Below are 27613 nucleotides of genomic sequence, written 5' to 3'. Positions count from 1 at the left end.
TCTGTAGTGGAACAATGTCCTAATTTTTTTTTCTCTGTCTTTACATATCATAGTCCTACAGTCCTTAAAATTGTGACTATGAGGAAAATACAGTAAATAGTATTTTTCCTTCAGAGCTGGCTGGATAAATGAATATGTCATTGCCAAACATTCCTTGCATATGCTAATCAGACACAGGGCTATGTTTTAACCAAATATTTGACAAATTAAGATTCCAGCATGTATTGAATATAGTAGCATTTCTATCTGACAAAGCAGTTATGTAGTCTGACAAATTCCTAACTATAACAGTATCTTAATGTCAGTAACTTCACCAAAAATTCATTTGCACTTCCAAGAGGTATTTAGATCAATCTTCTCTCATGAGCCTTAGATTTGGCTGAGTCAGTTAATGAGGAAATTAGCCTGTGCATCCAATTTGCCCAAATCAGTGGCACCACTATCAACTGCAATTGATGAAATTCCTTTGCTCCTTATGAGTCAACTATATAAATCAGAAAATACTGTCTCTTTTTTGCTAAGTGTATCTACTGTGCTGAAGGGAAAGGAGAAGATATTTCAGGCAGGTCAATGGTGGAAGATATGTTAGTTTAAAGTGTTTGTGTTTTTACTTCTCAAAATTGGTCTAGGATTTTGAGCAAGTAATATTTACAAGTTACAGGAATTCTGCAGGAACAATGCTAATTATCATCTTCCAACTATGTCTTAAATACAAGGATTGTTAGATGCAACATTACTTCAAAGAAGCCATCTAATTCCTTCTTCCATAAGTTAATACCCAGTACCTCTATTTTAGGGTTTTTGCAGTGTATATTAAACAGAAAACTAATGCTATTATTAAGCCATCATGTTCCAAGTAAGAATTAGCAATATGTAGTTGGCTCAGTTTGATAAGAAAATAAGCTGTACATAGTTAGCAATGCAGTAGAGAAATAAATTTCTAATGTATATATCGAGTTGCAACCCTGAACTTAACTTGAAAAAAGCAAAAAAAGGACACATTTTGAAAATAACCACTGTACAATAACTATATATCATAAATTGAATAAAAGCTTCTAGTTATTGATCTAGTGCACTGGTTAGGAAAAGGACACAATTCAGAGACTGAGGAAGTGACCAGACTGGGTTTTTTTATTTCAGTATTTTGCTTTCTCTTGCATTTAATGAGCACATATCTTCGTGGTCACGTATTTGTAATGACTCCTTTGCTACCTGTTATATAGCTTTATATTTATCAGTAAATGGTTCATGTCATAAAAGAAAGATTACCCTTTTTCTTTGGTCAATAGTGTTTCTGAAACTGACTACTGAAGTGGAATTTTATTGTAATTAAACTGAGTCTAGCCACAACTCATGTCAAAATACTACTGATATTGAATTTAAGACAGCTTGGAATTTTCTAAGTTATGAATTGCATATTTCATCAAAAGCTTCCTGCTTATGGCATTGTCTTCTCTTTAGTATACTTCTGTTTTTCATTTTGGGTTTTTTTTGTTTCTCCCTTTTTAAGTTTATATGTGCTTAGAATCTTGCTAGCTGTGTGCATATCATGTGAAAATCATTAAATATTTAAGAAAAGCAAATATATATAAGCTAAAACTAATTGGTGGTTGAATATCAGCTATTAAATAATTATTTCTATTTCCAAGCAAAAAATGAGAAATTACCTCTCAATGTTCAGGTTTTTGTAATTTTCTGATAGCTGGAAAAAAATGTTGCATTTAGGATGAGCATAGGTCTTGTCTCCAGGCTGAACAGTTCCTATCCACTCAGCCTCCCTTCATATGCATGTTAATCCTTCAGCACCTTAATCACCTTCATGGCCCTTTGTTGGACTCACACCATGTGTGTTCATTTCTCTTGCACTTTGTGTTGCTGAGTCACAAAAACCCACGTTGTGGGCAAAAGTTCATTCATAATTAAATGAGTATGGAAAGGGAGGAGGAAATGGTAACGTCATTTTTTCTTGTAGGGTGATTTTTCCTTTATCTGGATTGCAGATTCTTCTTTAAAGTATTTTGATTCCATCACTGCTTTTTACCTGCTGGATAATTCTAACATTTACACAATTGCCCATATGTAACTGCTATGGAACAGCTGTCTTTCAATTCACATTCTGTCTTACTTATAGTAACTTTATCATTTTTCCAAGCTCTCAGCCTCTAAATCTCCTTCTGTTCCATAAATGTACAGCAGAATAAGAATGATACATTGTTTAATTTAAGCTGTTACATAAAATGTTTGATTCTTAAATGCATTAAAATGTGTAATTAATTAAAAGTCAGGCTATATATGTACCTACATCCAGAAGTTAGGAGTTCTTATTCCACAGCTTTCTTTACCCCAGATTCATATACATGTACAAATATCATACTCTTCTTTACATCTGATTTGCATAGTATATTAATGCTGGAAGAACCTAAATTGGGTCACAAGAAGTCTTGACTCAGCTGTGGTGCTGTTGCTGGCTCCAGTTGATTGCAGTGTGAGTTCTGCATGCCAAGGGAATGCAGCTTGTCTGAACTGAGTTCAGTCATGTCAACCTAAGAGAATTTTCCCTCACTATATAGTTTTGCATTTTGTGAGGTGTTTTGTTTATACATTATAGATTAGCTGTTGTCTGATAGCTAAGATTTTATCCTAAAGTTAAAACTCTAACTTCCTAACTATATTTTTATGCAAAATATAAATTTTCATTTTCTATTCCCTCAGCAATATTTCTGCAAGACATACTTGTCTCCTTTTTGGAAGGAGAAAAAAAAAACCTACCAAAAATGGTATGGAAGCAGTTAGTTTTCTTTGTATAGGATTCCAGTTGTGCTGGTTTTATGCCTGTATTGTGATGCATGCTACCAATTTAGCAGTCATTCAGTAAATGTGTTACAGTCATAAAAAAATTTACTTAATCTGGAAAACATTCTTGCCACAACTTTAGTAGAACTCCAATCCAATTTCATTTAGCAGTAGCTTTTAACTTTACCCATGCTTATAAGGACCTAATTTTAGCCCCCTTAAATACACATTTATACTCTACCAAAGTTAATTAGTAGTCAAATATGCTTGAAAAATTTCACCCAACGCACAATCCTAATAAAACTAGTCTAGAGTATACCCAATGATACAGGAATGACTGGAATGACCAAGATTTTCATACAATTTTTTATATCTTCTCATCCTCCTAGTTATCACTTGTTTGAATATAAGGTAGAATTGAGGTGAAAGACTGAGTTACAGTCAATAGCATTGAAGAGAAAAGTGTAGTTTTGCCTACGTGGAAGGTGGTGTGACAAGAAGAATGGAAGGATTACCTTTCATGAGTGCCATTGTTTGCTTGTGTTTATTGATTAATCTGTTTTTGTCTTCAGTAAACTTAGTTTAGCTCCTTTGCTGTAATCTTTGGATCTTCGAACCCTCAGTCAAAAAGATGCTGCTGTTACAATTTCCTTGGTTCTGCTGTCTTCGTATTGCTAATTTCTCTACAATTTCATCCATTTTTGTTTTGACTCATTTACAGAATTGAAGAAAACATTGATTTTTTTTTTAGTTTGTATTTTAAAATGGAAGGAAAAAGCATTTGTTATAGATAAAAAAGCTGACATATCATCAATAGGAAATATACTAATGGGCTGTTTTCCTGTCACTTCACTTATGATGTAATTCAAATGTCAGCACTTACTGTAGTGCTGTGCTTCAAGAAAGCCAAAAGGAGCAGAGAAGCCCTCACTAGGTCAGCCAGAACCACAGATTCTGATAAAAGAACCTGTTTCCTGTGCACCACCATGTACCTTTACCTTTTCCTTAGAAAAATATTAGTGTGAATTGTGGCCAGTTGGAGAAAAAAAAAAAGAAGCAGAAATAGGTAAGCCAGGAAAAATAACTTTACACTCTTAGGATTACCTTTTCTAATAGAACAATTGAAAACTTTTCTAAGGCAATTTCTTTTTTCTTGAATGAAAGACAAAATTTCAAATGTGACAGACTAGCAGATGCCATCCTGACTTCTTTCCAGATACTCTGCAATTTCATCTTTTTACACAGAGCTCTGCCTGTAATTCTCTTGAATTTTCCTATGCAAAAAATGCACCCTTCCTCACATAACTAAATAATTTGGACTCTCTTCCAGTTGATCACAGATAACATCAGATTTATTTAGGTTGGAAAATAACCTGTAAGACCTTCAAGTCCAGCCATTAACCCAGCACTGCCAAGTCTAGCACTAAGCCATGTCCCTAAGTTCCACATCTATATGGGGACTCAGCCACTTCTGTGGGCAGCCTGTTCCAGTGGTTGACAATCCTTTCTATGGAGAAACTTCTCCTAATATCCAGTCTAAACTCCCCCTGACACAGATTGAGGCTATTTCTTCTTTTCCAGTTATGTATTACCTTGGAGAAGTCACCAACCCCCATCTTGCCACAACCTCCTTTCAGGCAGAGCAATAAAGTCCCTGCTGAGCCTCCTCTTTTCCAGGCTAAACACCTCCAGTTTCCTCAGCCACTCCTCCTAACCCCTGTGCTCCAAAATCTTCACCAGCTTCATTGTTTTTTTCTGAAGATGCTCCAGCCCCTCAATGTATTTCTTGAAGTGAGGTCCCAGGAACTGAATGCAGGATTCAAGGTGCAGACACACCCAGTTTGAAAGTTGTTATAGTTTGAACTTTTCTGCTAGATTAATCTTTTTCATCTTAAATACTTTCTTGTCTGCTTATCATCTGGTAGCAGTGGCAGAGACTTCTGGATCTTGATAGACAAGGAAGCATCACTGAAATGGAATGAGGCCATGTTATGCACACAGAAGTATTCCCATACTCTTTGCATTTTATATTAGAGAATATGTATCTCAGTCCTGACAGAAGTTTATTTATAGTTTTTATTCACTTGCTTCTTTACAAACTGCAGTATCTGTGTGTTTCATGAATTATGATCATAAATTACATTTGTGCATTTAAATTCAATCTGTTTTTCACTTCTGTCTGAAACTGAAGTTTGTGGGGTGTACCTTGGAGAGAGAAATACTGTGAGGCAGCAAGCACAGTCAAATGACTTGAGGCAATGCTACAGTTTTCTGTGCTGCAGTTTTCCTTGGCTGAGTTTGTCAGCTGTCTGACTTCCATTGGGCCAATTCAGGGGGAGAATTCAGAACTGGAACTGAATCAGTAACCAGCCTGTTCCTTCCATGCCCAGGAAATGAGCCTGCCTGTCAGGAGGAGATAGCAGGGCTACTATCCCCCCAGGAATAAGTTCTGCTGTTGCATCTGAGTTTTTTTACAGCTGCTTCACAGGTAATTTCCTCAACCCCTGCACATAGGTTAAGCATAAATATACTGTCAGTACAAGTGAGGAACTAATCAAGCTACCCTGGCTAAAAAAAAAAAATTCTGTGGTTAGAAATTTCTTGGAGCCCACAGGAGCACCATTTTAGAACAAGGAAGAAACATACACTCAAGCCTAATATAAAATGATCTCATTTTGTTATGCAAGATGATTTGACTTAATTAGATCTCAGACTTCCTCTCCATGAAAGCAAGAGGACATCAAATTTGCATAAAATGTATAAGGGGTGAAGTTAAAGAAAGAAGATAAGGATGGTTTTAATGTACTACAGAAATATCTCACAACTGGACATCTGTGATAATTGGAACATACACATTCATGAATACTTTTCTTGTGCTTTAAGACATTGAAAGCAGATACTAGTCAGTGCAGGTAGTAAATTAATTTTGTAAATAAAGAAATTTCTTTGAAATTTTTTCTAACTTTTATGCATACCTGTCTAGTAGCAGTTCTTCAGAAAGACCAGCTCTCAATCACATGGCTTCATAGAAGGATCTCAATTTCAAGGGAAAGGTTTCACTTTTTTGAAACGAAAATTTGAAAGGAAAATTGGACAAAAACCTTTTTTTTTAAATTTTGAAATATATTTCTATTAAATAAAAAGAAAAGTATCAGTTTATTTCATCTTTTGACAAATGTTGAAGTTCTTCTTTTTCATCATATGGTCTCTCTATTTTCTTTCCATTGCTTGTTTGGTTTTATGGCAGAATCCACCAGGAATGGTAGGACAGACATCCTAAGGCCTACAAATTCTCTTGATGAAGTGTTTTATAGGTAGAAAAGCATAGGAGTACACAAGATGTTAGTCTAGAACATGTACACAGAAAAATAAAAAGAAACAAACAAGACCCCCAAAAAAATTAAATTAAAACAAAGTGTTAGGAAATAATCTTGACTTTAAAAACACTAACCAAAAACAAGTGTTAGAACAAACTGATTGTTCTACACAGGCTGTATCTGAGGAGGGGATGTTTGAATTTTCTGATAAAATTTAATTACTTCCCTCTGAAATGTAGTGTTTAGGAATCTGTATACATAAATATTTAGGGTAAGCAATTTTCAAATGTCAGTGCTCCTGTCTCAACCTGATTGTAGAACATCCAGTAATAGAAGGGAATTAATTAAGGATATGATATATGATATGATATGATATGATATGATATGATATGATATGATATGATATATGATATTATGAGATATTAATTTAAAAGATAAAATACGGATAAAGAATGATGGGGATCACAATATTGGTAAAGATCTCTTCACTGTCATTCCCCTGATGAATCTGTTTTAAAAAACAAAAAATAAAATCAAAAAAGACACCTATTCTTAAATACCAGACATACTTAGTTCATACCATAGTTTTCTGACAAAGTTAAACTTTTCCCTCAAATAATTATTGTGAGATGGTCTGTCAGATCCCAGACACACTGATGGGCATCACTGAGGGTACAAACTTCTTTTTATCATCTTGCAATCTTATTCATTTTTATGCCATTATCATAAATATGTCAACAACAAAATGAAGGGCAGACTATGCCTTTTGTGTCAGTGAAATCAGACAAGGAGATGTTTTGATAAAGCAAAATAATACTAGGTCAGTCAGATTAGCCTAAAACCCTTCAAAACTTAAAGAATAAGTCTGAACTTTCATCAAGTGTTATGAGATAATGAGAAAGTTGTACAAGGGTAGGCTGTAATAAACAAAGCCTTAAGCTCACCAACACAGAGATGTATTTCAGTGCAATTTTAACACATCCTTTTGCAACAATAAGTTGCATGTTCCAAGGTGACATAAACCTCTTATTGTTGGCTGTGGACTTCTAATTATGGATCTTAAAGTGTTTGGGTTGGTGAAGCTGTTAAGATATTCATAAACGTTTTATAAAAGAGTCTTTCCCATAGCATCAGTATGGGCAAGGAATGACTCATACCACTTAGGAAGGTGGTGATGTGATCCAAATAACTCTGAGGTTTTTTTTCATTGCTTTGACAAAGAAAATTTTCACTTTGATTTTGAGCATGTTGAGTACATTAACACTTCTAAATTCTTTTTTCTGCATCTGTATAACAGGGATAGTGATAATTTGTTATATCATAGGTTTGCTTGAACATTGAATTCTTTAATAAAGTAAACAGAATCAGTATAACTATTTACATTATTAATATGATAGTTTTTCTTATAAATAATGACAACTAGCGTATAACAGATTTTTACTTTCTGTATTAATTCCTAGAGTTAAATTCCCAAAATCATCCAAAAGATCTAAAAATGAAAAATATTTCCGGATTTGTTCTTTTAATCTTGGTGCCACTGAAGTCCATGGGAGTTCTCCCACTGTTTCAAGGAGGAAGCACTTTTAGCTCAGTGGATAGATTGTTGTTCATGAACTGTAACTTAAAAAATTACAGACCAAAACATCAGTGGTTTGGGTTTTTTTTTGCCACGGCGATTGAACAATCTGGAGGACAGATTAACCATGTAGAAAAATATTTTTTCTTTCTTATTTGTCATTTCTGTGATCAATCCTAGCTTCTGTGAAAAGCAGAGAATTATTTGGGAAACAGAAATATACAGGAGTTTTTGCATTTGCTTTCTCCTGAAAGTTAAAGCAGAAGCAAAATTTGAAATACTGTTTCTCGTTATGAAATTATCATTGCAAAATAGAATTAGAAGATGATCTGTAAACACACAAAAACTTTACAGAGATATTATGTGCTTAAATACCAAGATTTGCATCTCAGATACAAAGATATTTTGAGAATGGAAAGCAAAAACAGTAAAATATTATTTCCATTTTTTTCCATATTAAAAACCCAGCTGCAGTGTTATAGGATGAGATAACATGCTTGAATTTTGCTCAGTTATGAGGAAATAGATATAAGTATCTGTTTATGAAGTTCATTGGAGATAATTATGATTTTCAGCCCTGAATCTTCTGCAGCTAGAAAACTAGGAATAAGAAGGAACTATCTCTTTCCTGCAGAATGCCAATGGAAGAGACCAGATAGTTTTCATACTCCATGCAAGTATTGTGGTCTGTTAGAAAGAAACAGGGGGTATCAGGTGTGTTTTTGGGCACTCTCATGGATGTGTGTATTAGGTATTCTTAGGTAGCCAACTAGCTCAAAACTTTCCTGGATGATAAATAGAGAATTTAGTGGATAGCAGATAGATGTTAGTGGCATGTATTTGTTGAGCCATTCAATAATGCTAAAATTAAAACTACAAGCCTGCCCAGAAGAAAAGCTTTAGGCATATCTATCTCAAATTTTGAGATTTCAGACATATTGGTTGTTGGCCTCAGTTTTGTAGGATCTGTGCTTAAGGCAGCTCCCAGCTCCAAACACTTAAATTGTTACACCCTTCATCTCCAAGCAAGTCTCTCAATTCAGGTTCACTTGGGCTGCCTGGACACAGGTTATATTGTAATTTTAAAGACTCTGTAGGGGTCTTGATGCCTTCAAGACATTCACAGAGAATTCTTGATGTCATGTAGGACACGGGAGAAACCTCTGCCTTGCTGGGCTAGGAGGCAAAATCTGGGATTGTGTTTGTCTAAAATGACAGGACATAACTGTAGCTGCCGAACTGAGCTCTTCATGTCTGCCCTCTGGTCAGGTGTGGGGTATCTAGCTTTCACACTGACACCAAAATCAGTTAGTCTTAATCTAGAAAACTCCACTGAACTGTGCTTTTGACTTCCAGCAGGCACTGATGAAAAAGACCTCTTTCAAAGAAAAAAATTGTGTTGCTTATCCAAATGGATTTATATTTAAGTTACGTTCATCTTCTCCAAGCCACATCTTGAAATACAGGAACCTCATTGATCCTTAGACAATATAGATGATAAAATCAACAAGAATGTTGCTTTTAATTTCAGCAAGGGTTATTTTCAGGTTTTCTAGCTGATCTGATTTTCACTCCTATGCTGACTGCAAATATATCCATCAGTTTGCCTCAAGGTCAAAACTGAGATACAGCCTTCTTCAGTTGGCAGGATGACTAAATTTAAAAGCTGAAGACTGGCTTTTAATTACCAGTGAAGCAACACTTAATGTTTATTTGCATACCAACAATTTAGTATTTTTTCAGTGATGCTTGCAATTAAGTGCTCTAAGTGTCCTTCCTCAGTTTTATCAAGCTGAGCCCAGGTTCTGGGCTTCCCAGATGCTCAAGGTGATGCTCAGGAGTTTACCAGTCACTTTACTGACATACCTCCCAACGTTTTACCAGGGCAATAAATACTGCTGGCCCAAATGACTTAGTTCCTTTTTAATATTAATTCTAAATAGACAAGTCAGTATTCACTAGACCTCACTGAGTTCTATTTCTCAACTGGCTACTGGTATGTAAAGAAATACTGAAATCGGGAAGAGTTTAATTTTTTCTATTTCTAGAGGGATACATTTGAGAAATCAACATGATAGATAAGTCAGCATCTTTGGCTTCTTAGATACATTAACACATGGAGAGTCTGGTAGAGATTTTAAGTCAATGAACTTTCAGCTGTGGTTTTGCTAATCTACTTCATCCTCAAATAGAGTTCTTTGGATTCACAGTGATGGGACTCAGAGGTGTCAAATATTTTCATGAGCCTGATTTGGCTTCTTACGATAATATTTGAATACAGAAAAATCACCAGTGACAAAAATAGTCAGTTTCTTTTCAAGCAATATTTCCTTCAGTGTGCAATTTGCTACAGTCAGGAAGTATATTTTTGTATATTTATTTCCTTGTGTGTTATGGTATCTTTAGCTTTTAGAATTGAGTTCTGTGAACTTAAGCAAAAGACATCTTACTAAACTGAAAAAATTGAAAGAGTTCATTAAAGAAAATTAATTTAGAAATTTTAAATAATGTTTAGAAATTTTTTGTAATCATGTATACATTTTAACACTGGACTAGACCCTAGTCTTGGCTAGGGGGAAAAACCAATGCAACTCTCTGTCCCATGGGTTTTCTGTTTCAAAACCCAACTAAATATCATTATGAAGCACTGGATAAAGCACTGACACTGCCTCTGTGAATCATAAAGGTTTTCTTTTAACGTGGATTCCTGAGTCACTGACTATTGCAGTCACAGCTAAATCCATGTCTTTATTTTCTCCAGTGCATTAACAGAACAAGGACAATGCCAATGAGGAATAATATGAACATTTTGGATTAGTGGTCCTACTCTTCCAGTCACAACTACCCTGTGCAGAGTTACAGGCTGGGTGGCTGGAAAGCTGCCTGGTGGAAAAGGACCTGGGAGTGCTGGTCAACAGCAGCTGGACATGAGCCAGTGTGTGCCCAGGTGGCCAGGAAGGTTCAATGGCATCCTGGATTGTATCAGGAATAGTGTGGAAATGATTGTCCCTCTGTGCTCAGCACTGCTGAGGCCACACCTCGAGTGCTGTGTCCAGTTCTGTCCCCTCACTGTGAGAAAGACACTGAGGGGCTGCAGAGAGTCCAGGGAAGGGCAGTGGAGCTGGGGAAGGGTCTGGAGCACAAGTCCTGTGAGGAGCAGCTGAGGGAGCTGGGGGTGCTTAGCCTGGAGAAAAGGAGGCTCAGGGGAGACATTGCTCTCTACAAGTGCCTGAAAGGATGCTGGAGCCAGGTGCGTGCCCGTTTCTCCTCCCAGGCAGCCAGCGACAGACAAGAGGAAATTGCCTCAAGATGTGCCAGGGGAGATTCAGGTTGGACATTAGGAAGAAATTATTTACTGAAAGGGTTGTCAAGCATTGGAACGGACTGCCCAGGGGAGCAGTGGAGTCACCATCTCAGGTGGTGTTCAAAGAATGACTGCACGTGGCATTTAGTGCTGTGGTTTAATTGACATAGTGATGTTTAATCAAAGGTTGAAGTTGGTGATCTTGGACGTCTTTTCCAACATCAGTGATTCTGTGAAGGTGAGAATAACCTTCTACTGATTTTTTTTAGTATTCAAGCAGAGTCTAAGAGTTAGCTGGCATGTTCTCTGAACTGATAGTAAAAAACTGTATCCATATGCTTTTCCTTTTCTACTGCAGCGAACGCTGACATATCCTCCTTGTTATTTAGCTGTGAACAGTCTTTCCTTCAGTACTTCTAAAACTGACATAGTGGCCTTTTCAGCTTGCTAAGACCTGATACATATTTCAAAGAATTCAATTTTTAAATTCCTGTTAATATTGTTGCTTTTCAAAAGAAAGAAGATCTGCAGTATAACTAGATTTTTATGTTATCCAGGGCAAAATATTATCATAGCATAGACAAGATAAAGTTGGATATGTAAAGTGCTGAAACAACATTTAAAAGGAAATAGCAACTAACAAATTCTTTTCATCCTACTTCCCTACTTTCTCTTTCTGAAATGGAATTGATTATGATATATCACAACCTATATTTCATACAATAAAAGTATCCCCATATAAGAATATAATTAAATGAAAAGAAAGCTGAAAATTATAACAATAAAAATAAGCAATAAAAACCCTATGTCAATAAGGCTAATTAAAATTGACTTGATATGCAGACTTTATAATTCAAATAGTCAAAAGAGCTAAAATTACACAAAATTATTTTCAATTCTGAATATGGAGCTAAAAGTGTTCTGATCTTAGTGAGAAAATCTAAGGAGTAATAGTAAAATTTATTCATTCTAAAAACCAGCAAAACCACAAAATTCCAGGTATATCAGTCAAATGTTCACTGCAGTTTATATTGTGGCTCCACATCTATGGCAAGAGAAAAATCTCTTCAAAGACTTTTTTCTTTTAGCAGATAGTCTGCCTGTAACTCTTTATCTAATGTAGTTGTTAAAATAGGAACCAGAAATTGCATTTTCAGTTACGTTGTTGGACGCCATGAGTAGACAGCACAGCAGCTGGAGCAATCATGCCCAGGATGATCTGTACACTTTGGGAATCCAGCCCTAGGCATGCTTGAGAAGGTTTTTGAACTCTGCTTCTCGTGTCTCCATTACAGTGCTTAGAGCAGAAGAGGCATTATTAGATGTGATCTTCTACTTGTATATGATAGATGAAAATCGGTACTGTTCTGGCTCGCAGTCCATCAATATTTTTAATCCTTTTTTGTCCTTACTTTGTTGACAGCCTGCACCAGGAAAGGTCAGAATCACTCTCCTAAGAAGAATATGAGCAGAGCTGTTGGCCTTTATTCCTTTTCTTTTTTGTTCCTTCTGTCTTTTTATTCCTTGGCAAGCATTGAAAGAATTAGCATAGAGTTACCATTGTGTTTTCAGTATGTCAGTTTTACCTGTTTCTGTACCTTTAACCACTTAACTCAGGTAATGGATCAAAGAACCAGTCAGTTTTCTGAGTTTTCAACCATGAATGATAGGCAGGTAAGGACTAAGCTAGACCAAAGCCATTACAAGTTCATGATAGAAGGAGTGTAGCGTTTAATAGTGGAACCTGTTACAATTCCTTTGTCTTTCTTCTTGCTGCAATTTGTGATCACAACACATCCTTGTATGCATGAGAGCTGGGTGGCACCAGAGCCTTGGAATGTGCCATACACTGTAACAGGATCTTTATTCTCTGTTTAATAGGAATTTTGTAACTGTGATCTATATCTGTATTGCTTCCATCACCTATAAAAAAATATATGCACATTTGATCTGGGGCACAGGACAAAGGCTTGCAGAGTAAGTTGTGTGAGTTGCTGTGAAAGTCATATTCTGAGATCTATATAGACTTTCTAGGTGGATTTTAATGCAGTAAAATTCTGTTGGACTTTAAAGATTTAATTCAGGAGGCTCGTCTATCACCACTGATAGATACTTCCTTTAGAAGGCATTCACTCGAGGATACTAGTAGTAGTATTTAACATTCTTGATCCACTACAGTCAAAGACAACCAGTGCAACAATTTCCTGGACCCTATTTCTGAAGGGAAGGATATGCATGAGATTTTTATGAAGATTTGGGGGCCCTCACTCATTGCTGCACTGTCTGCTGATCAGTGTTTCTCTGTCTGTGTCAGGGTCACATTGACTTTGAATCTTTATATCTGAATATTTTTTTAAAGAAGATGAAAGAATACAACACAGGCATTGAAGTGCACTGAGAATACTGAGTTGTAAGAATGCATCTCTCTGGTACATGGGATAAAGTTAGCAGAGGTGTCTGGCACAAAGATCTATTAGGCTGTCAGACAGTTTCCCAAGAGAAATGGTGGATTCCCTACTCCTGGCAATATTTAGCATTTGATTAGAGAAAGCACTAAAAATGTGCTGAAAGGAGCAATCACATTTGACAAGAGTTTCTAATAGATGATCTTTTCTTTTCCATCCCAAATTTCTCTTAATTGCATTCTCAAACTTGAGGGAATAACAATTTAAAGACTACTTTTAAGTATCTCAATAAGTATTAACTACTCTTTACTGTTTTGCTCATTATTATATTCACAAATGAGAAGTCTCATTACATTCTGCATGTTTTATTTTAATCATACCTGGCCATTATGAATAATTCCTTACAAGATTGTGCTAATTGAGTTCATTCTTCATACCTATATTTTAAATCCAAGAATATAAGCCTGCAGTACCTTTAATCCTTACTAAAGTGTATTTCCCAATTGAACAATATCTGTTAGAAACTTTAATATTGCTGTTAAGATGCTGTGAGTAGGTACTTTGGATTTTACTCCTTTACAGTACGCAGGATCAAGAAGAATTTTCAGAAACATTTTTGTTCAAATGTGATTAGCAGCAGTTCAAACACTGCTGCCTTCAGTGCAAGCAACACTTGTATAATAAGCTTAATCATTGTCATAAGCAGAAAAAACAATGAGTTCATCTCTTCTGCAACTGATATCAGCTTAACATTTAGTTTCTTGAGTGACCAATTTTCATAAGTTCTAAGCACTAATTATTTTGTTCATAATAATTTTCATTGCATCAGCACTTGAAAACTGAGTACAAAGAAAAGTTTAATTAATTTAAACGTGTGTGTATGTATATATATGGAACACATTATTCAGGTTACAGCTGAAAAAATATAATCAAAGGTCACCATGGTACTGTTTAGCTGGATGGCTTGAGCCAGTGCTAAACAAGAGGTACCACTGCTATGTTTTCTAAATAATCCTGTATGGTCTTTTATAAGGTAAGAAAAATAAATGGAAGAGTTAAAATGTTTATGTATGGACTCAAAAATTATGCAGAATGCACAAGTCACATACAGAAGACAATTTAAAATTCATTCTATAAAATTATTTTTAGGAATACTCTTCTATAAAATTAGATTCCAGAAAATATATGATGAACTAAAATTTGGAAATTGATTAAGCAAGAGCTATAATTTGTGAAAAAGGCATGGGGTGTCTTCCAAATATTAGGATGTAAAGATTCCAACATTAAGAATGCCTGAACACTCATCTAGACCAGCTTCAGAATTAATAACTAAATAAATTTTTATTTGCCTTGGGTTTTGAGCATTTGGCTCTTGACTGTTATGCATTACTAATTCATGGAATCCTTAATGGTTAAATATATTTAAATAAAGGATAAAAGTGGATCAAAAACAATAGAATTGCTCAAAGAATTAACCTATGTATCTTCTTTTCTAGACATAAAAAAATATAAGACTATTTTCAAGGAGCTTTCTTTCTTCAATGCTGCAGTAAAATTCTATAGCTGTTAATCATCATGACTCCTACAAGTCCTTTCTTTAGGGAATACTGTAAATTTGGAGATATGGGCAGCTTATAAAATTGGAGGTTGTATTTGCTAGGCATAGTATCTTGCATTTGGGCAAGTTGTTATTTAAGTAGCCTACTCTTACAGCTTTAATAATACAACATAGTGAAGTCTGGTTTAAAATTAAATGCTGTTTAAGGTCCTGTTAAGCACCTGTGAAAGCATTTCTGCTCCTTGCTAGTACCACAGCCTTTACTTGAGCATTTAAAGGCCCTGAGATGGACTATCTAGTTTTCAAGGGTTGGAAAATAAAAGGTAACATTTCTTGGAATTCCCAGCCATTCAAAGCCTGGAAATGTAATTTCCTAGGTTATTATAGAGTTTATTTAGCATATAAGACATTGTGTCTAGAAGTCAAAGAACAGTGAGATGCTTTATACCATCAACAGGTTACTAAACTTGGGCAGAAGAGTTGTCACTTTTTAGTAGATACTTTTAATTATTTCTGTATCTCTGATTCACCAAATCCTACTGCTCCATGGACAGAGCCAGCTCCAACTATTGCTCTCTCTCTCTACTGCTATGGGAGCATCAGGATGCACAAGAGGTTCACCATCTGCTTTGCTGAAAATTTTGTAAAGAGGAATATTAGATATGATAAAGATATTAAAACAAGTAGTGGGTGTATTGCAGCCCATCCTCCCTTGGCAGCCAAAGGCTGCTTTCTACTCTATTAATTTCAGTTCACAGGAAAAAGAAATCTTTCATTTAAATGACATTTATGTGATAGAATGTTACCAGTAGCAACTTGCTTATTATCACTAAAATACTATGGAAAGCAGTACACGTCATCAGTAAAAATACCAGTTAAAAAACCCTTTCTTCAGGAATCTCAGGGTCATAGACAAATGCAAAAATGCATCTTACTGCAGATACACAAAGAAGATAACATTGGATTATCTTTCATCTACACTTGCTGCCTATTACTAGAATAGGTCATTTTATTGATATTGGAAGAAAGATATTTCTGCAAGACATTCCTGTGAAGTGGGAACTGAGTAAAGGATTGTCACACTGGTTAGGATGCCATTCCATAGGCAGAGGCAATATGAAGAGCATCACAAATAAATGGGAGAGGAAAGAGTTTCAGAGGCAGTGACAGCAAAGTTAGGGGAAAGTGCAAGAAGTTAAATGAATGTAAGCAGCAGTGGATAGTACAGAGTGTCCTTCTTATCTTGGGACCTGGATGCAGTACTCCAGATGAGGTATTTCAAGGATGGAGGGATGGGACAGAATCCTCTCTGTCACCCTGCTGGCTGGTCACACTGCTTTTGGTGCAGCCCAGGACGTGTGTGGCTTTCTGGCTCCAAGCACACATTGCCAGCTCATGTTGAGCTTCTCATCAACCAGCACCTCCAAATTTTTTCCCTTAGGACTGCTCTCAATATCAGCAGTAAATTAATTTAAATCATGAACTAACTTGCTTACTTTAAGATCAGTTATCTAAATCTTACACATCCATCCTGGGCTCCCTTTATAGTAATTAGAAAGAAAGTTCTCATTTAAAGAGCAATTCAACTTGTTTTCAAATATGTGTCAATAGTATGAATAATCCTCTAAAAATATTTTATCTCTACCCTGTGAGTCTTATGGATATCTACTGCTAGCTGAGTGGTAGACATTGGCTTTTAGGGAGATGTGGATGTGGCCCAGTCACAGCAGAAAAGAGAGTGAGACAGCAGCAGAGAAGCAAGGAAAAGAAAATACTGGAAACTATGCAAAGGTCCCTTAACTGCTTTTATTTCAGAGTTACAACTAGAGGGGGATATTTATACCTTCACCTTCTCTGAGGTACAGGACTAAGTTCTGTTTACTGCTGGATGCAGCTAATGAGAGGGGCTATTCTGGTTCTCTGACTGCCAGTACTTTTCATGTTCACGTGTTTACCAGCTAAAATACTGAGTTGCATAACTCACTTTATTCTGACTTACTGTTTGTGTTTTGTTTTTTCCTTTTTTAAAGTTTAGCCATTTTGCAGTTTGCTACTTTAGAAAGAGTTGGGCCATTTTCTGTAAAAAACAAATCAGTTTCCACTCTCTTACAATGTATTTTATCATGTATTACGAGGACATATATAAAATAGTAGGGCAGTTTTCATTAGAAGTATTAGATTTATTTTCCTTCTTGGTTTCACAGAGTTGAAACCTACCATTTTTCAGAGCATGCTGTGAAAATTCTATTTTGTAAGGCTATTCAGAGAAGAGGTGATTTAAACTTGGTGCATTTGAGTACAGGCTGTTATTGTTGAAACAGGGTCTTAACACTAAGAAGGAAATCCATGTTTAAAGAGATCAGATTGTGTTACATTATGATACTCTTGTAACTAATGACACTTAAAATTTTGTTTGTATTTCTAATATCTTTTTCAGCATCTGAAAATAGCAGAGGATTTGAGTTAATCTAAATAAGTAAAATAAATTCTTCTCAATAGTCTCTTGAGTATTGAATGAAATTGGTACCGAACTTTTACTTGGGTAGTAGAATAGAAGCCTTTTTTCAATTATGTCCCTTTTTGCTTCTACACCCCTTATTCCACTGACTATAATTTTCATTATCAGTAGTAGAGTAGGGAGTATTTCTTCCTGAAATGAGTCTTGCAAATACTAATTTGAGATGCTATTCTGAGATTCTTCTAAGAGTTTTTCCAGTCTTCCCTTTTGTGGAGAGAGACTGGTAAATACTTAAGTAAGTTCATTTTCAAATCAGTCTTTTTTTTGAATTGAGGTCTATTTTAAATTTTAACTAAAATTATCAGCTTTTTTTGTTGCTATTTTTCAACTCTAAACAATACCAAAACTCCTTAAAATCATCCATAATTGATAATAAACATTCTTAATGCCACTATAGCTTCAAATGTGTATTTCTGTTCTTTTATCTTCATCCAAGATGTATAATTGTAGGGCCAGAGCAAATCCTAGTCATTGGAAGACTCACTGTCCTTTCCCTTGACACAAAGTAAAGAGGTTTTGTTGGGTTTTTTTATGTTTTGGAAAATTGTTTCAATAAGAAACACCTAAGATAAAGGTAGCCTGACATAAAAATCTGGCCTAAAAATGGCTATCAATTTGACTTTTAATATTTCTAATAGTTCCCCATTGCATATTTCTCAGTTCATTGTAGTAGGCTTTTTCTTCTGGATGGTGGTGGCAGTTACTGTGGGACAGAAAGACTTCTACCCAGGAAAAGACTGGTTGGTTGGTTGGTTGGTTGGTTGGTTGGTTGGTTGGTTTTCATAGTTTTTTTAATAGACCTAGAAAGTGCATGAAGTGCTACTCAAGTGCTGAGTAAAAAAATTACACTGCATTTGGGGAGGGCATCCTGGGTTCTGGTCTCTGGATTTATACAGAACTGCTTTTGCAGCACCATCCTCATTACACAGAGAGCAGAATAAGTGAATTTTGACACCTCATACTCACAACTTTGGATCTCAGCAGGGTCTAGGTGGGAGCTGAGAGGTGGGTGCTTCATCTCTCAAAGTGCCTGTCCAAGAAACATTAAAGTTGTAGATTCTGGGGATCTGAAGGTTAAAAAGTAGAAATCTGCTCAGTGAGTTCAAGATACTTCAAGGATGTGAAGTGAGCTATTTTGGGTCTCAGTTTTAGATACTTAGAGGTGTGGTGGGTGTCTGGGTACAATACATTGTATTAAACTTTCAATAAATGCTGGTATGTTACTTATACAAAGACTTGAGGATAATTTTCATATAGATTGGCACAAAGAAAACAATATTATCCAGAAAATACTTTTTGTTTATTAAAGGTGCTTTGTGCTTTTTTGCTTTGTTTTCCAACCATTCCACTTGAACCACTTGCACTGTATTGACCTGCTCTGAGACTTGGGGGAGGCTGTTAAAGAGTGTAACCTGAACCCACAGAGGTGTCAAATATTAACAAGTGCTCTCTGCCCTGCAGATGCTGAATGTTGATCCACCTCAGGCATTAAGAAACTGAGAGAGCTAGTTTGTAATTGTTGTCTTTCCTGTTCTCTCAGATGGTTGGGTAAACAGGCTGAAATGTCTGTCCTCTAGCTATTTTACTTTATATAGCAACTCCCATCACCCTCATCTTCACAGTAGCAGGATCCCACCCAGTAGCATACTAATCAATGTGACTTACATCTGTCTCCTGGAGTGCATTGTTTCTCTCATCATGTCCCCAGAAGCAAGATTGTGCATTTAGCTATATAATGTTAAATATATTACTGTCATCTGCAGGGATATGTTTTTAGCTGTACTTTTTGCTATGAGTTTATACTAATGCAGACAAGTCAAAACAATTCACTACCATCAAAATGGAAGACAATGGGATTTGTGTGGAATTCAGATTGTGGGAGAGGCCATTCCCAGTTCAGAAATGTACACTCCCTTCTGCCCAGAAAGGCTTTACCTTCCCACAGCTGACACAGTGAAGTCACCATGCAGAGTCCTGACCTTCCTTCAGGACTTGGAGCACTGCAGGGATGAAACCTCCCACCTGGAATCCACACTTAGACTCCCTGCTGGCAAATTTAATATGCTTGACCTAAGGAAAAATAACTGAATGCTTCCTCCATAGAATGTTTTCTTGAATTTAGGAATGCCAGTGAAGTCTTGTTCAATACCACTGGGGAGTTTAATTAGCAGAAATAATGAAGTACCAAACTAACTATACTTTGTGTGATTATGATAGTGTACTAGAGTGATTGTTTATTGGACTGCAGTTATTTTGGAAGGGCCTCATGCTGTCCCTTCTCTTCCAACCTGACTAAATTTTGCATAGCTTGTAGGGGAGAAATTGCCTTTTGCTGTAATTAATATCAAGTCAAAGTTTTTGAAGTCCACTCTTTCCTTTAGCATTTCCCTTAACAGCAAAGTTTTCTTTTGACAACAAAATGTTTCATAGCGATTTAACTACAAATACTGTCTCCCAAAATTCATAGAGAAATTTTTAAAAAGAGTTTCCATACAGCATTTCTTACCTACTCTGTTGTCCTGTCATATGAAAAGAGCTTATCAAAAGTCATCCCTTGAATTATATCTTTATTTATTTATTGTGTGGATCCTGAGCATTCTTTGGTTCAGAAACAGCTACAATGGATCACAATTGCCCATGAGTGCCTCAGTGGAAAATTCAGGCATTAGATGAGCTGAACCATCTTCTGAAGTTACTTGTGTCTCTCTCTTAGGCAAACTGAGCACCAGTCTGAGCTCTTCAGTTGAGAACCTTAAGTTAGATGGGAGGAACGTGTACTAGAGTGTTGGTTAATTTGTCACAGAAAAGCATGCCTTTAAAAAGAGTAGGATGCTTAGTGAAAGTGAAAGGGCTTACTCTGCATTATTTATAAAAGTCATGTGCCATTACTTCATAAATATTGTTTCTCATGTATTGTTTGTTGTTTTGCATTCTTTTAATAGACTGAATATTAGGTTTTTATCACAACTCCATTCTTAATAGTGTAGAGCAGTCACTATCTTTGACCTGCCATTTGTTCATTTCTCCTGTAGGTATTTATGGAACCTTTTATGTAACAAAGTGCTCGGAAATTGTTGGTTTTATTATTATTCATCAGTATTCTACACAGATCCCACTGAAGCACTGTGGTTTGGACAATGCACCACAGTTTATCAGTGAATAAGCTGAGTTCTTAAATGAGTGACTGATTTCTTTGCTCTTGCAATGTACAGGTTATTCTTCACAATTCTCTTCAGTCGGCTGCATGTTTCACATTATCGTGGGTAAACATGACATGCTCGTGTTGATGCAATTTATTTTTACAGCTTGATAATATGCTTTGATTTATCACTGTTCTAAGCTGTGGTGTTCTGTTTTCCCCTTAGGGATATGATGATGGATATGGGGGTGAATATGATGATCCAAGCTATGAGGCATATGATAATAGTTATGCCACCCAAACACAAAGGTAAGCATTTGTGCTTTTACATTATTTCTCCAAAGTACACTTTTTAATCTTAGTTTTTCATGTAAATTTTCTTGTTTATTTTCCATATTAAATTTTACAAAATCTTGGAGTACTTTAGAAAGCTTTCAAAAAGTAATAATGACAGTCAGAGTTTATATACAGAGATTCATATGAAGCAAAAGTATAAGCAGCTATGCTTTTAAAAGTGGTGCAAATTAAGTGTATTTTTTTAACAAGCAATTACATAATTTTCTAATTTGATGTTATTCTGAACATCTCGTGCCCTTTCTTTATCCTTTACTGGTGATGTCATGTAGGGTATCTCATACTTAAGCGTACTTATACTTTAATGATATTTTGGGGAAAAACAAAAGGAAATTTAAAAAATAGTTGTGATGGTAACTTGTTTCTGGTTGGCATCCATCCTCAAGGTAAACAATGGAAGGGAATTATATGACAGAAGTAATGCTGAATCTGTTTTTAACCAGTTATTGTCTAAGCAACTCTCAGAACTGAAAAGTTTGGAAATTTATTTTTTGTCTGCGTGATGTGAAATAGTAGGAAAATGCTACATTCATATCTTACATTGATTTATGTCAATAAAATGAAGCAACAAAAATTATCCCTTTTTTATATATATATATACACCTCACACACTCATCCATTAATTTGACAGTCGGTGCATGTTTATTAAATATGGAAGGCCAGCTTTTCACATGTAAGCTAAAGGATAAAAGGGTCCTTCAGTCAGTTATTCAGAAAGTGCTCTTATGCATTGCTAAACATACTTGTAAGGCTGTGGAAAGGCAAATTAATTTTAACAAGAAAAAACACAGATTTTAACTGAGTTAATGTGGTTCTCACTGAGCAAGAAAGTGATGTATATGTATAGAGTTCTACACTCCTAAGGCCAGAGGACGTTAAACTTGCTTTTTTGTTTAGCCATCTTTTTCACTGAATGCTTTGCTGATGTAAATGCCTATCAGAATTACATTCAGCTCCAGAACTGCTGTAGTGAGTGGTACTTCAGTGGATAAAAAATACTTTATAAGTATTTTTATATCCAATGAAGTGTATTTAAAAGGATTTGTCACACCTAAATGTGAGCCCCATCAAGTATACTTTAACACTTTCAAGTAATTGTACATTATTAACTGCACCCATCATGTCATTGTATAGGTAGATATTCTTGTTGTCAAATGTAGGTCAACTTCTTCTAAAAAAGTTCAACTCATCTTTTGATACAAGAGTGAATTATCACAGGAGATATTTCTTCTGATGTAAAAACAATAATTAGTTGGAAATCTCTTGCTGTGACATTGCTTCATATCATCTGAACTAACCTGTAATTTCTTTGCAAGTTGATATCCCAGGCAACTAAATGACAAATACATCACCTTTATGATGAGTGTATTAAATGCAGCTAGAACTAGTAGTGATAATTTGATACAAGAAAGAAAATTTATAGTCAGATAATTTAGTCATTTAAACAACTATTAAGTTTAGCCATCAGATATATATTTTCTACTAATTAGAGCTACCTCCAGGATACTTAATCTGTTTAAAATCTGCAACTAAAACATTTCCTTTTGAAATATATGACAGGACATGTGGTCATGCTTTCCCATGTTGAGTGGCACTTAATGCCTCAAGTAGCCTATTGATTTCAAAGAGAGCACTTCAAGAGCTACATGATTCTCGTTTCAAAGATTTAAAGAACAAATGGGCCATTAAATATGCAATTTTTATTTCTGCACCTTATGGCCATTTAGCTTCATAGAAATGCCTGCTTACTGAGGAAAAAGCAAAAATAATAATGCAATACAATGAAATAGTGTGCACAAAATATTTGGTTAGATGCATATTTCAAAATTTTCTCCGAGTCTCAGGTCTTGCTTAATAGTATATTCCAGTCATATGTGACATATCATGTGCACACCTAACAAGGAAGATAAGTAGTACTGCTCCAAAGTATTTACTCATCTCATCCAGTGTGTCATTTAAGGGAAAAAAAATTAACAAAAACTTGCTGACAGGGTCCGTGCTCAGCCAGAAAATTGTCATTGCTTCCCTCTGCAGGGACTGACTGAAATTCTAAAGCACTAGATGAGAAGAAATTGTAGTTCCTGGCCGATTGCAGAATACCAAGATTTCTGTTCATGTTTAGGGCAGAGTTTCCCGATGCTTTTTATGGCTTATTAGGGAGTCAGTGTGGAAATTCTTATAGATGGTACATGCTTTTGTCTGACTGTTTGTCTTGCTGTGCATGTTGACCAAGCCTTACTCTCTTCATTGCTTCAAGAAGAAGAACGTGTTGAGTTGGAGGGTCTGAGCTCAGGCTGACTTTGGTGTGCTTTAGAGCAGAGCTCATAGTAAGTCATGCCTTGTTCCCCTGCTCACCCCATGGACAGAGCAAAGATAGAGTTGGGCAGCCTGCCACCACCACCCCTATTACCCCTGCCTTTGTCTTCCACACCCTATATCTACTTCCCATTTGCCAGAGTCTTTCTGCCCATGTATACTTCTTTTAGGGGACCTTAGTCTTTTGTTGTCCAAGAAGTCTGATTTAGAATTTTGCTAACTAAGCTCTGCCAACAGCAGAGAAAACTAGCACAGTATCGACATGCATGATGCTACAACATATGGTTTAGTAGAAGGAGCACCACAAATACCAATCCCCAAAACCATTCAGATGCTGTAATTCAGTGCACAATTATCTAGAAATTTGTACTAAAGGTCAAGGATGGTGTTTCATGTCCAACAATACACTTGGTTTAGGTCCATCTCTAATGGATTTCTCTAATGAACTTCTCCAGACAGAAAGCTCTGTCCTTCACAGTAGTAGTCTGACTTTTAGGCTGAAACTAGAGGGATGGGTTCACCAGTGGAAGAGGTCATGACTGAGTCTCAGAATCAGGCTGGACTGAAACCCACAGTAAGTCTGCGTGTCTGAATAAACTAAGAAGCATCTCAAGCACACTTTGAAATGCAGCAAAGAGCAACTTGAAGAAAGAGGAAAGCAGGACTCTCACTATGGTAAGTACCTTGTTAAGTTGGGGAGGCTTATTTTAGAAAATAAGATAATTATGGGCTATGACAGGCTATATTGCATGGAGATATGTCTTGCATTAAATAGCAGAAGATGTACTTGTGTAAAACCACTTTTTCCTTACTTATGTTCCTGTCACATAATGACAACCCGGAACACAAGATGGAAACTTAGGACAGATTTAAATTAACTGTCTGTCCTTCCCAACTGAGTCTGTAAGCATTATTTGCAGGATTCTGTGAAAGACTACACGTTTTCTGAGGACATTCAGAAACCCTACTAATTTTAGATATTTTTCCATACAGATATCAAAATACAGTTTTTAAGTTAATTACAGTGAATGCTTTGTCCAATACTAAAATGAACAAGGAAACAAGCATATCAGTGGGCAGGAGAAGGCACCAGAGCTGACATACTTACCATGGGCAATATTGCACTGTAATTTGGATTTGTCAATGAAACCTTGTTTTCATCTCTGTTCCCCTCCCTTCCATATAATGTGAAGATGGATCCCATTGATAAGAATATCTGCCAGTCCAGACACACCAAGAGATATTCAGTAGTTGTTAAGTTTGTACACTACTCTCTAATACTTGAGAATAAGGCAAAGGACACTCAAAACCTTTCTGCCAGCTACATTTACCTCCCAAACCTCTAGTCTGACAACTTTATTTTAAAATATAGACATAGAAAATGGTAGAAGTGTTAATTTCCAACTCAGGTGTAACACAGAAAATGCAGGAGAATCCTATTAGCTTTCAAAATGTAATGTACTTTTTGATTTTCTTACCAGGAACTTCTTTGTCTGTCCAGGATTCATGGGCTGAGATCACTAGATCACCAGAAGAAAATTACCAAAGTTTTGTGAGGAGATGTAGATCAGCCTCTTTGGTTACTTAGAGGTTGTTAGGGATCAGACTGTCCCACATGCAAAGGGTGGCCAGACTCCTCAGCCAAGACCAACAGAATAATTTGGTGGAAATGGATCATTTGCTGATGAATCATGATGGCAGACAGAGTCATCTTCAGCTCTGCTACCACATCTGCAGTCACCTCTACTGGCCTTTGTGTCTCTGCCAGCACCACAGTTTCATTTCAAAGATACCATGTGTCACAGCCAAAAGAGATACCAAAGAAACCTGGGATGAAAACTGGCTGGTCATGGGATGAACCAGGAAGGGCATGTTCTCTTTAATCCACTTGTGCCCAACTTAGCCATAGAGGTCTAAACAGTGGTGCCTAACAGGGAAGAGCAAAAGAAGCCAATGATTTTCTGATGAAGCTTAAATTTGAGTTTTGATGTTATTTCCCCATTCCACAATGCCTGGCATGAACACTCATCCATCAGTTCGTTCTGGGTTTTGTGAACAGGTAGATGGTATATTGGCAATGGTTTTCAAGTTTGGTTGCCTGGCTTTTTATTCTGCCTTTTTTCTGCATGGCTTTTGTTTAAACATAGTACAGCAGCAAAATGAGTTGCCAAGTGTGTGCTGTCTAAAGAAAGAAGAGCTTATGACTCCCACCTTAGGCTGTAAATAAACTTGTAAACATCAGGAAACCCATAATTTACTGACAAGAAGAATAAATAATTCAGTGATAAAAGACAGTTGAAAATAGTGCACAACATTGCTGTTACAGATTCCATCCCCTAGCAATACAGGCCTTGTGATGGCATGTTGTCATCCTGGCTGTGACTGCAAGATGACATAGGTAAAAAGCATTTCTCATGCCTGCCTGCACCCAGCCTCACTAATAATAATAACAGTAATCTAATTTTAGGACTTTGAAGCAATTCTTGGCAAAATATTTAGTGTTAGTCTTAAAAAAATTTATGTAATGCTTTAGGCAGCAGTTCTCTGAACAGACATTTTATGCTGGTATGCCAATTATTTTGGCCTAAGAGCATTTTGGTCTGTCAAACTCACACTTCAGACCCATCCTACATCTGCTGAGCGGATAATCAAACTTATGTTACTGATGCATAATTTCATATTATAGGCCATGGCATCTCCAAATTTACTCCCTAAGATGTTAATGATAGTACAGAGTCTAAGCTTTAACACAAAGAAAGATGGCATTAATATATCTGGAATAAATTCTGTGTTCTTGCAAGATTTGAAGGCTGACAAACATTGTGTTAGATAATTGCTAAAATGGAATTATCTTAGAGGACTGAAGAAAAAAAAGGTGCAGTAATAGAGAAATTCAAGTTGAATGATACCTTTCACCTCACTGAATTATTTTTAATTCAAAAGGTACAATAATACCTAAAGCTGCCCTGTTATATGCAAAGTCCAGTTGGTCATCTGTTTCTCAATACTAGTAACAGAAGTAAAAGGACAAAAATGCTGCCTGAGTCCACTATGCTGCTATGGAAAATAGATGCTATGACCATATCAATGTAGTTTTATCCCAGTAACCATCTGTTTGTAGCAATACCTATTTATGCATCCTCTAATAGGGGCTACATTCTTCTAATTACTCATACCCACAGAAAATTTCAAGATCATATTCAGCTACTGAAGTTGAATGCATGACAAGTTACTGGCTTTGAAAATAAACTGATTCCCCTGGTTACTGTTCCTGTTGCAGAGTTCATGTTATCTACTCTAAAGCTTGTGTTTATAGCTTTATTTTTCTAAAGTGGGGGCTGCTGGTACGGGAGCTTTAGGGATCACTTACTTATTTCTGATCTGATAGACAGAGTACAACATGGACCACAGTTCAGTCCATGTCACTTACATGGTTTACAGTACAATCACATCAGTGCAAAGCCATGCTGCAAAATTATTTAGGAAGAGAATTTTATCCAGTTATATGTGCAAGAATTATTTGCATCAGCAGGATATATTTGCCTGAGCTCCAGTTCATCCTGGGTATCCTTTCTTGACCTCCAGATACCAAGGTACTGTATGTACATCTGTTTCTAAAGATGAGTTTCTCAAAGCAGTGGTTCAGGTAAAATAACAGACTAGTACACTTGTAAAGACAGCAGTATAAAGTTCAGCTGGGTGTACATGTTCCATGGTGAACTCTATCCAGAAGTCCCACTGTTTTCAACTACTTGCTTTGTGAAAAGTTCCAGCAGATTAGCTGTGAGCTGTGCATAGTTAAATGAAAGAATTTTGTCTTAGTTTAAAAGCAATGGTTAGACCAGACTGCGAATAATCATTAATGGAATTAGTAGATTATCCCATAGTTTAATGTTTTAGTGATATCATCAGAGATTTCCTCACTTCTGTCTCAGTATCAAAATATTACTATGTAGTAAAATACATGGATAGGCCAGCTTGCAAGAGGTAGAATAATTACACTGGTTCTTTGCAAACTTAGATATTCATTATTATTTTCTATACTACTCACTCTTTCAGTTTTTAAGCACTGTGCATTGTATTTATATTTTGGCATATTTCATTTTGGCTATGTGCTTATATCCGCCTGTCCATAAATAAAGATTTCCCTGTATTTTATTTCCAGTCTGTTGAAATCAATCAAGGCAGGAAGCCTAGAATATGACATTTTATGTATCTTCGCAGCAATCTACTTATGGCATTCATCATCAGAAACTGTTTTCAAATGCCACTTCTCATTTATTTGATTTGATGAGCAAAGTGGAATCAAATTTCACTACTCTGAACGAAAGAA

At 36.1% G+C, this 27613-nt stretch overlaps 1 protein-coding gene across 1 annotated transcript in view; it reads left to right on the top strand.

Annotated features, from left to right (window-relative positions):
• KHDRBS2 (KH RNA binding domain containing, signal transduction associated 2) overlaps positions 1-27613 on the top strand; it is a 330971-nt gene that overhangs the window by 250490 nt on the left and 52868 nt on the right. The window contains exon 7 of the mRNA XM_056488316.1: positions 20837-20919. Coding sequence (XP_056344291.1) covers positions 20837-20919 — 83 coding nt within the window. The remainder of the gene's footprint in view (positions 1-20836; positions 20920-27613) is intronic.

The sequence above is a fragment of the Oenanthe melanoleuca genome, chromosome 3 (genome assembly GCF_029582105.1).
Source record: "Oenanthe melanoleuca isolate GR-GAL-2019-014 chromosome 3, OMel1.0, whole genome shotgun sequence".
In the NCBI taxonomy this organism is placed as follows: Eukaryota; Metazoa; Chordata; class Aves; order Passeriformes; family Muscicapidae; genus Oenanthe; species Oenanthe melanoleuca.
Note: the sequence above shows the minus strand (reverse complement) of the source record. Positions and strands in the feature narration are given on the sequence as shown.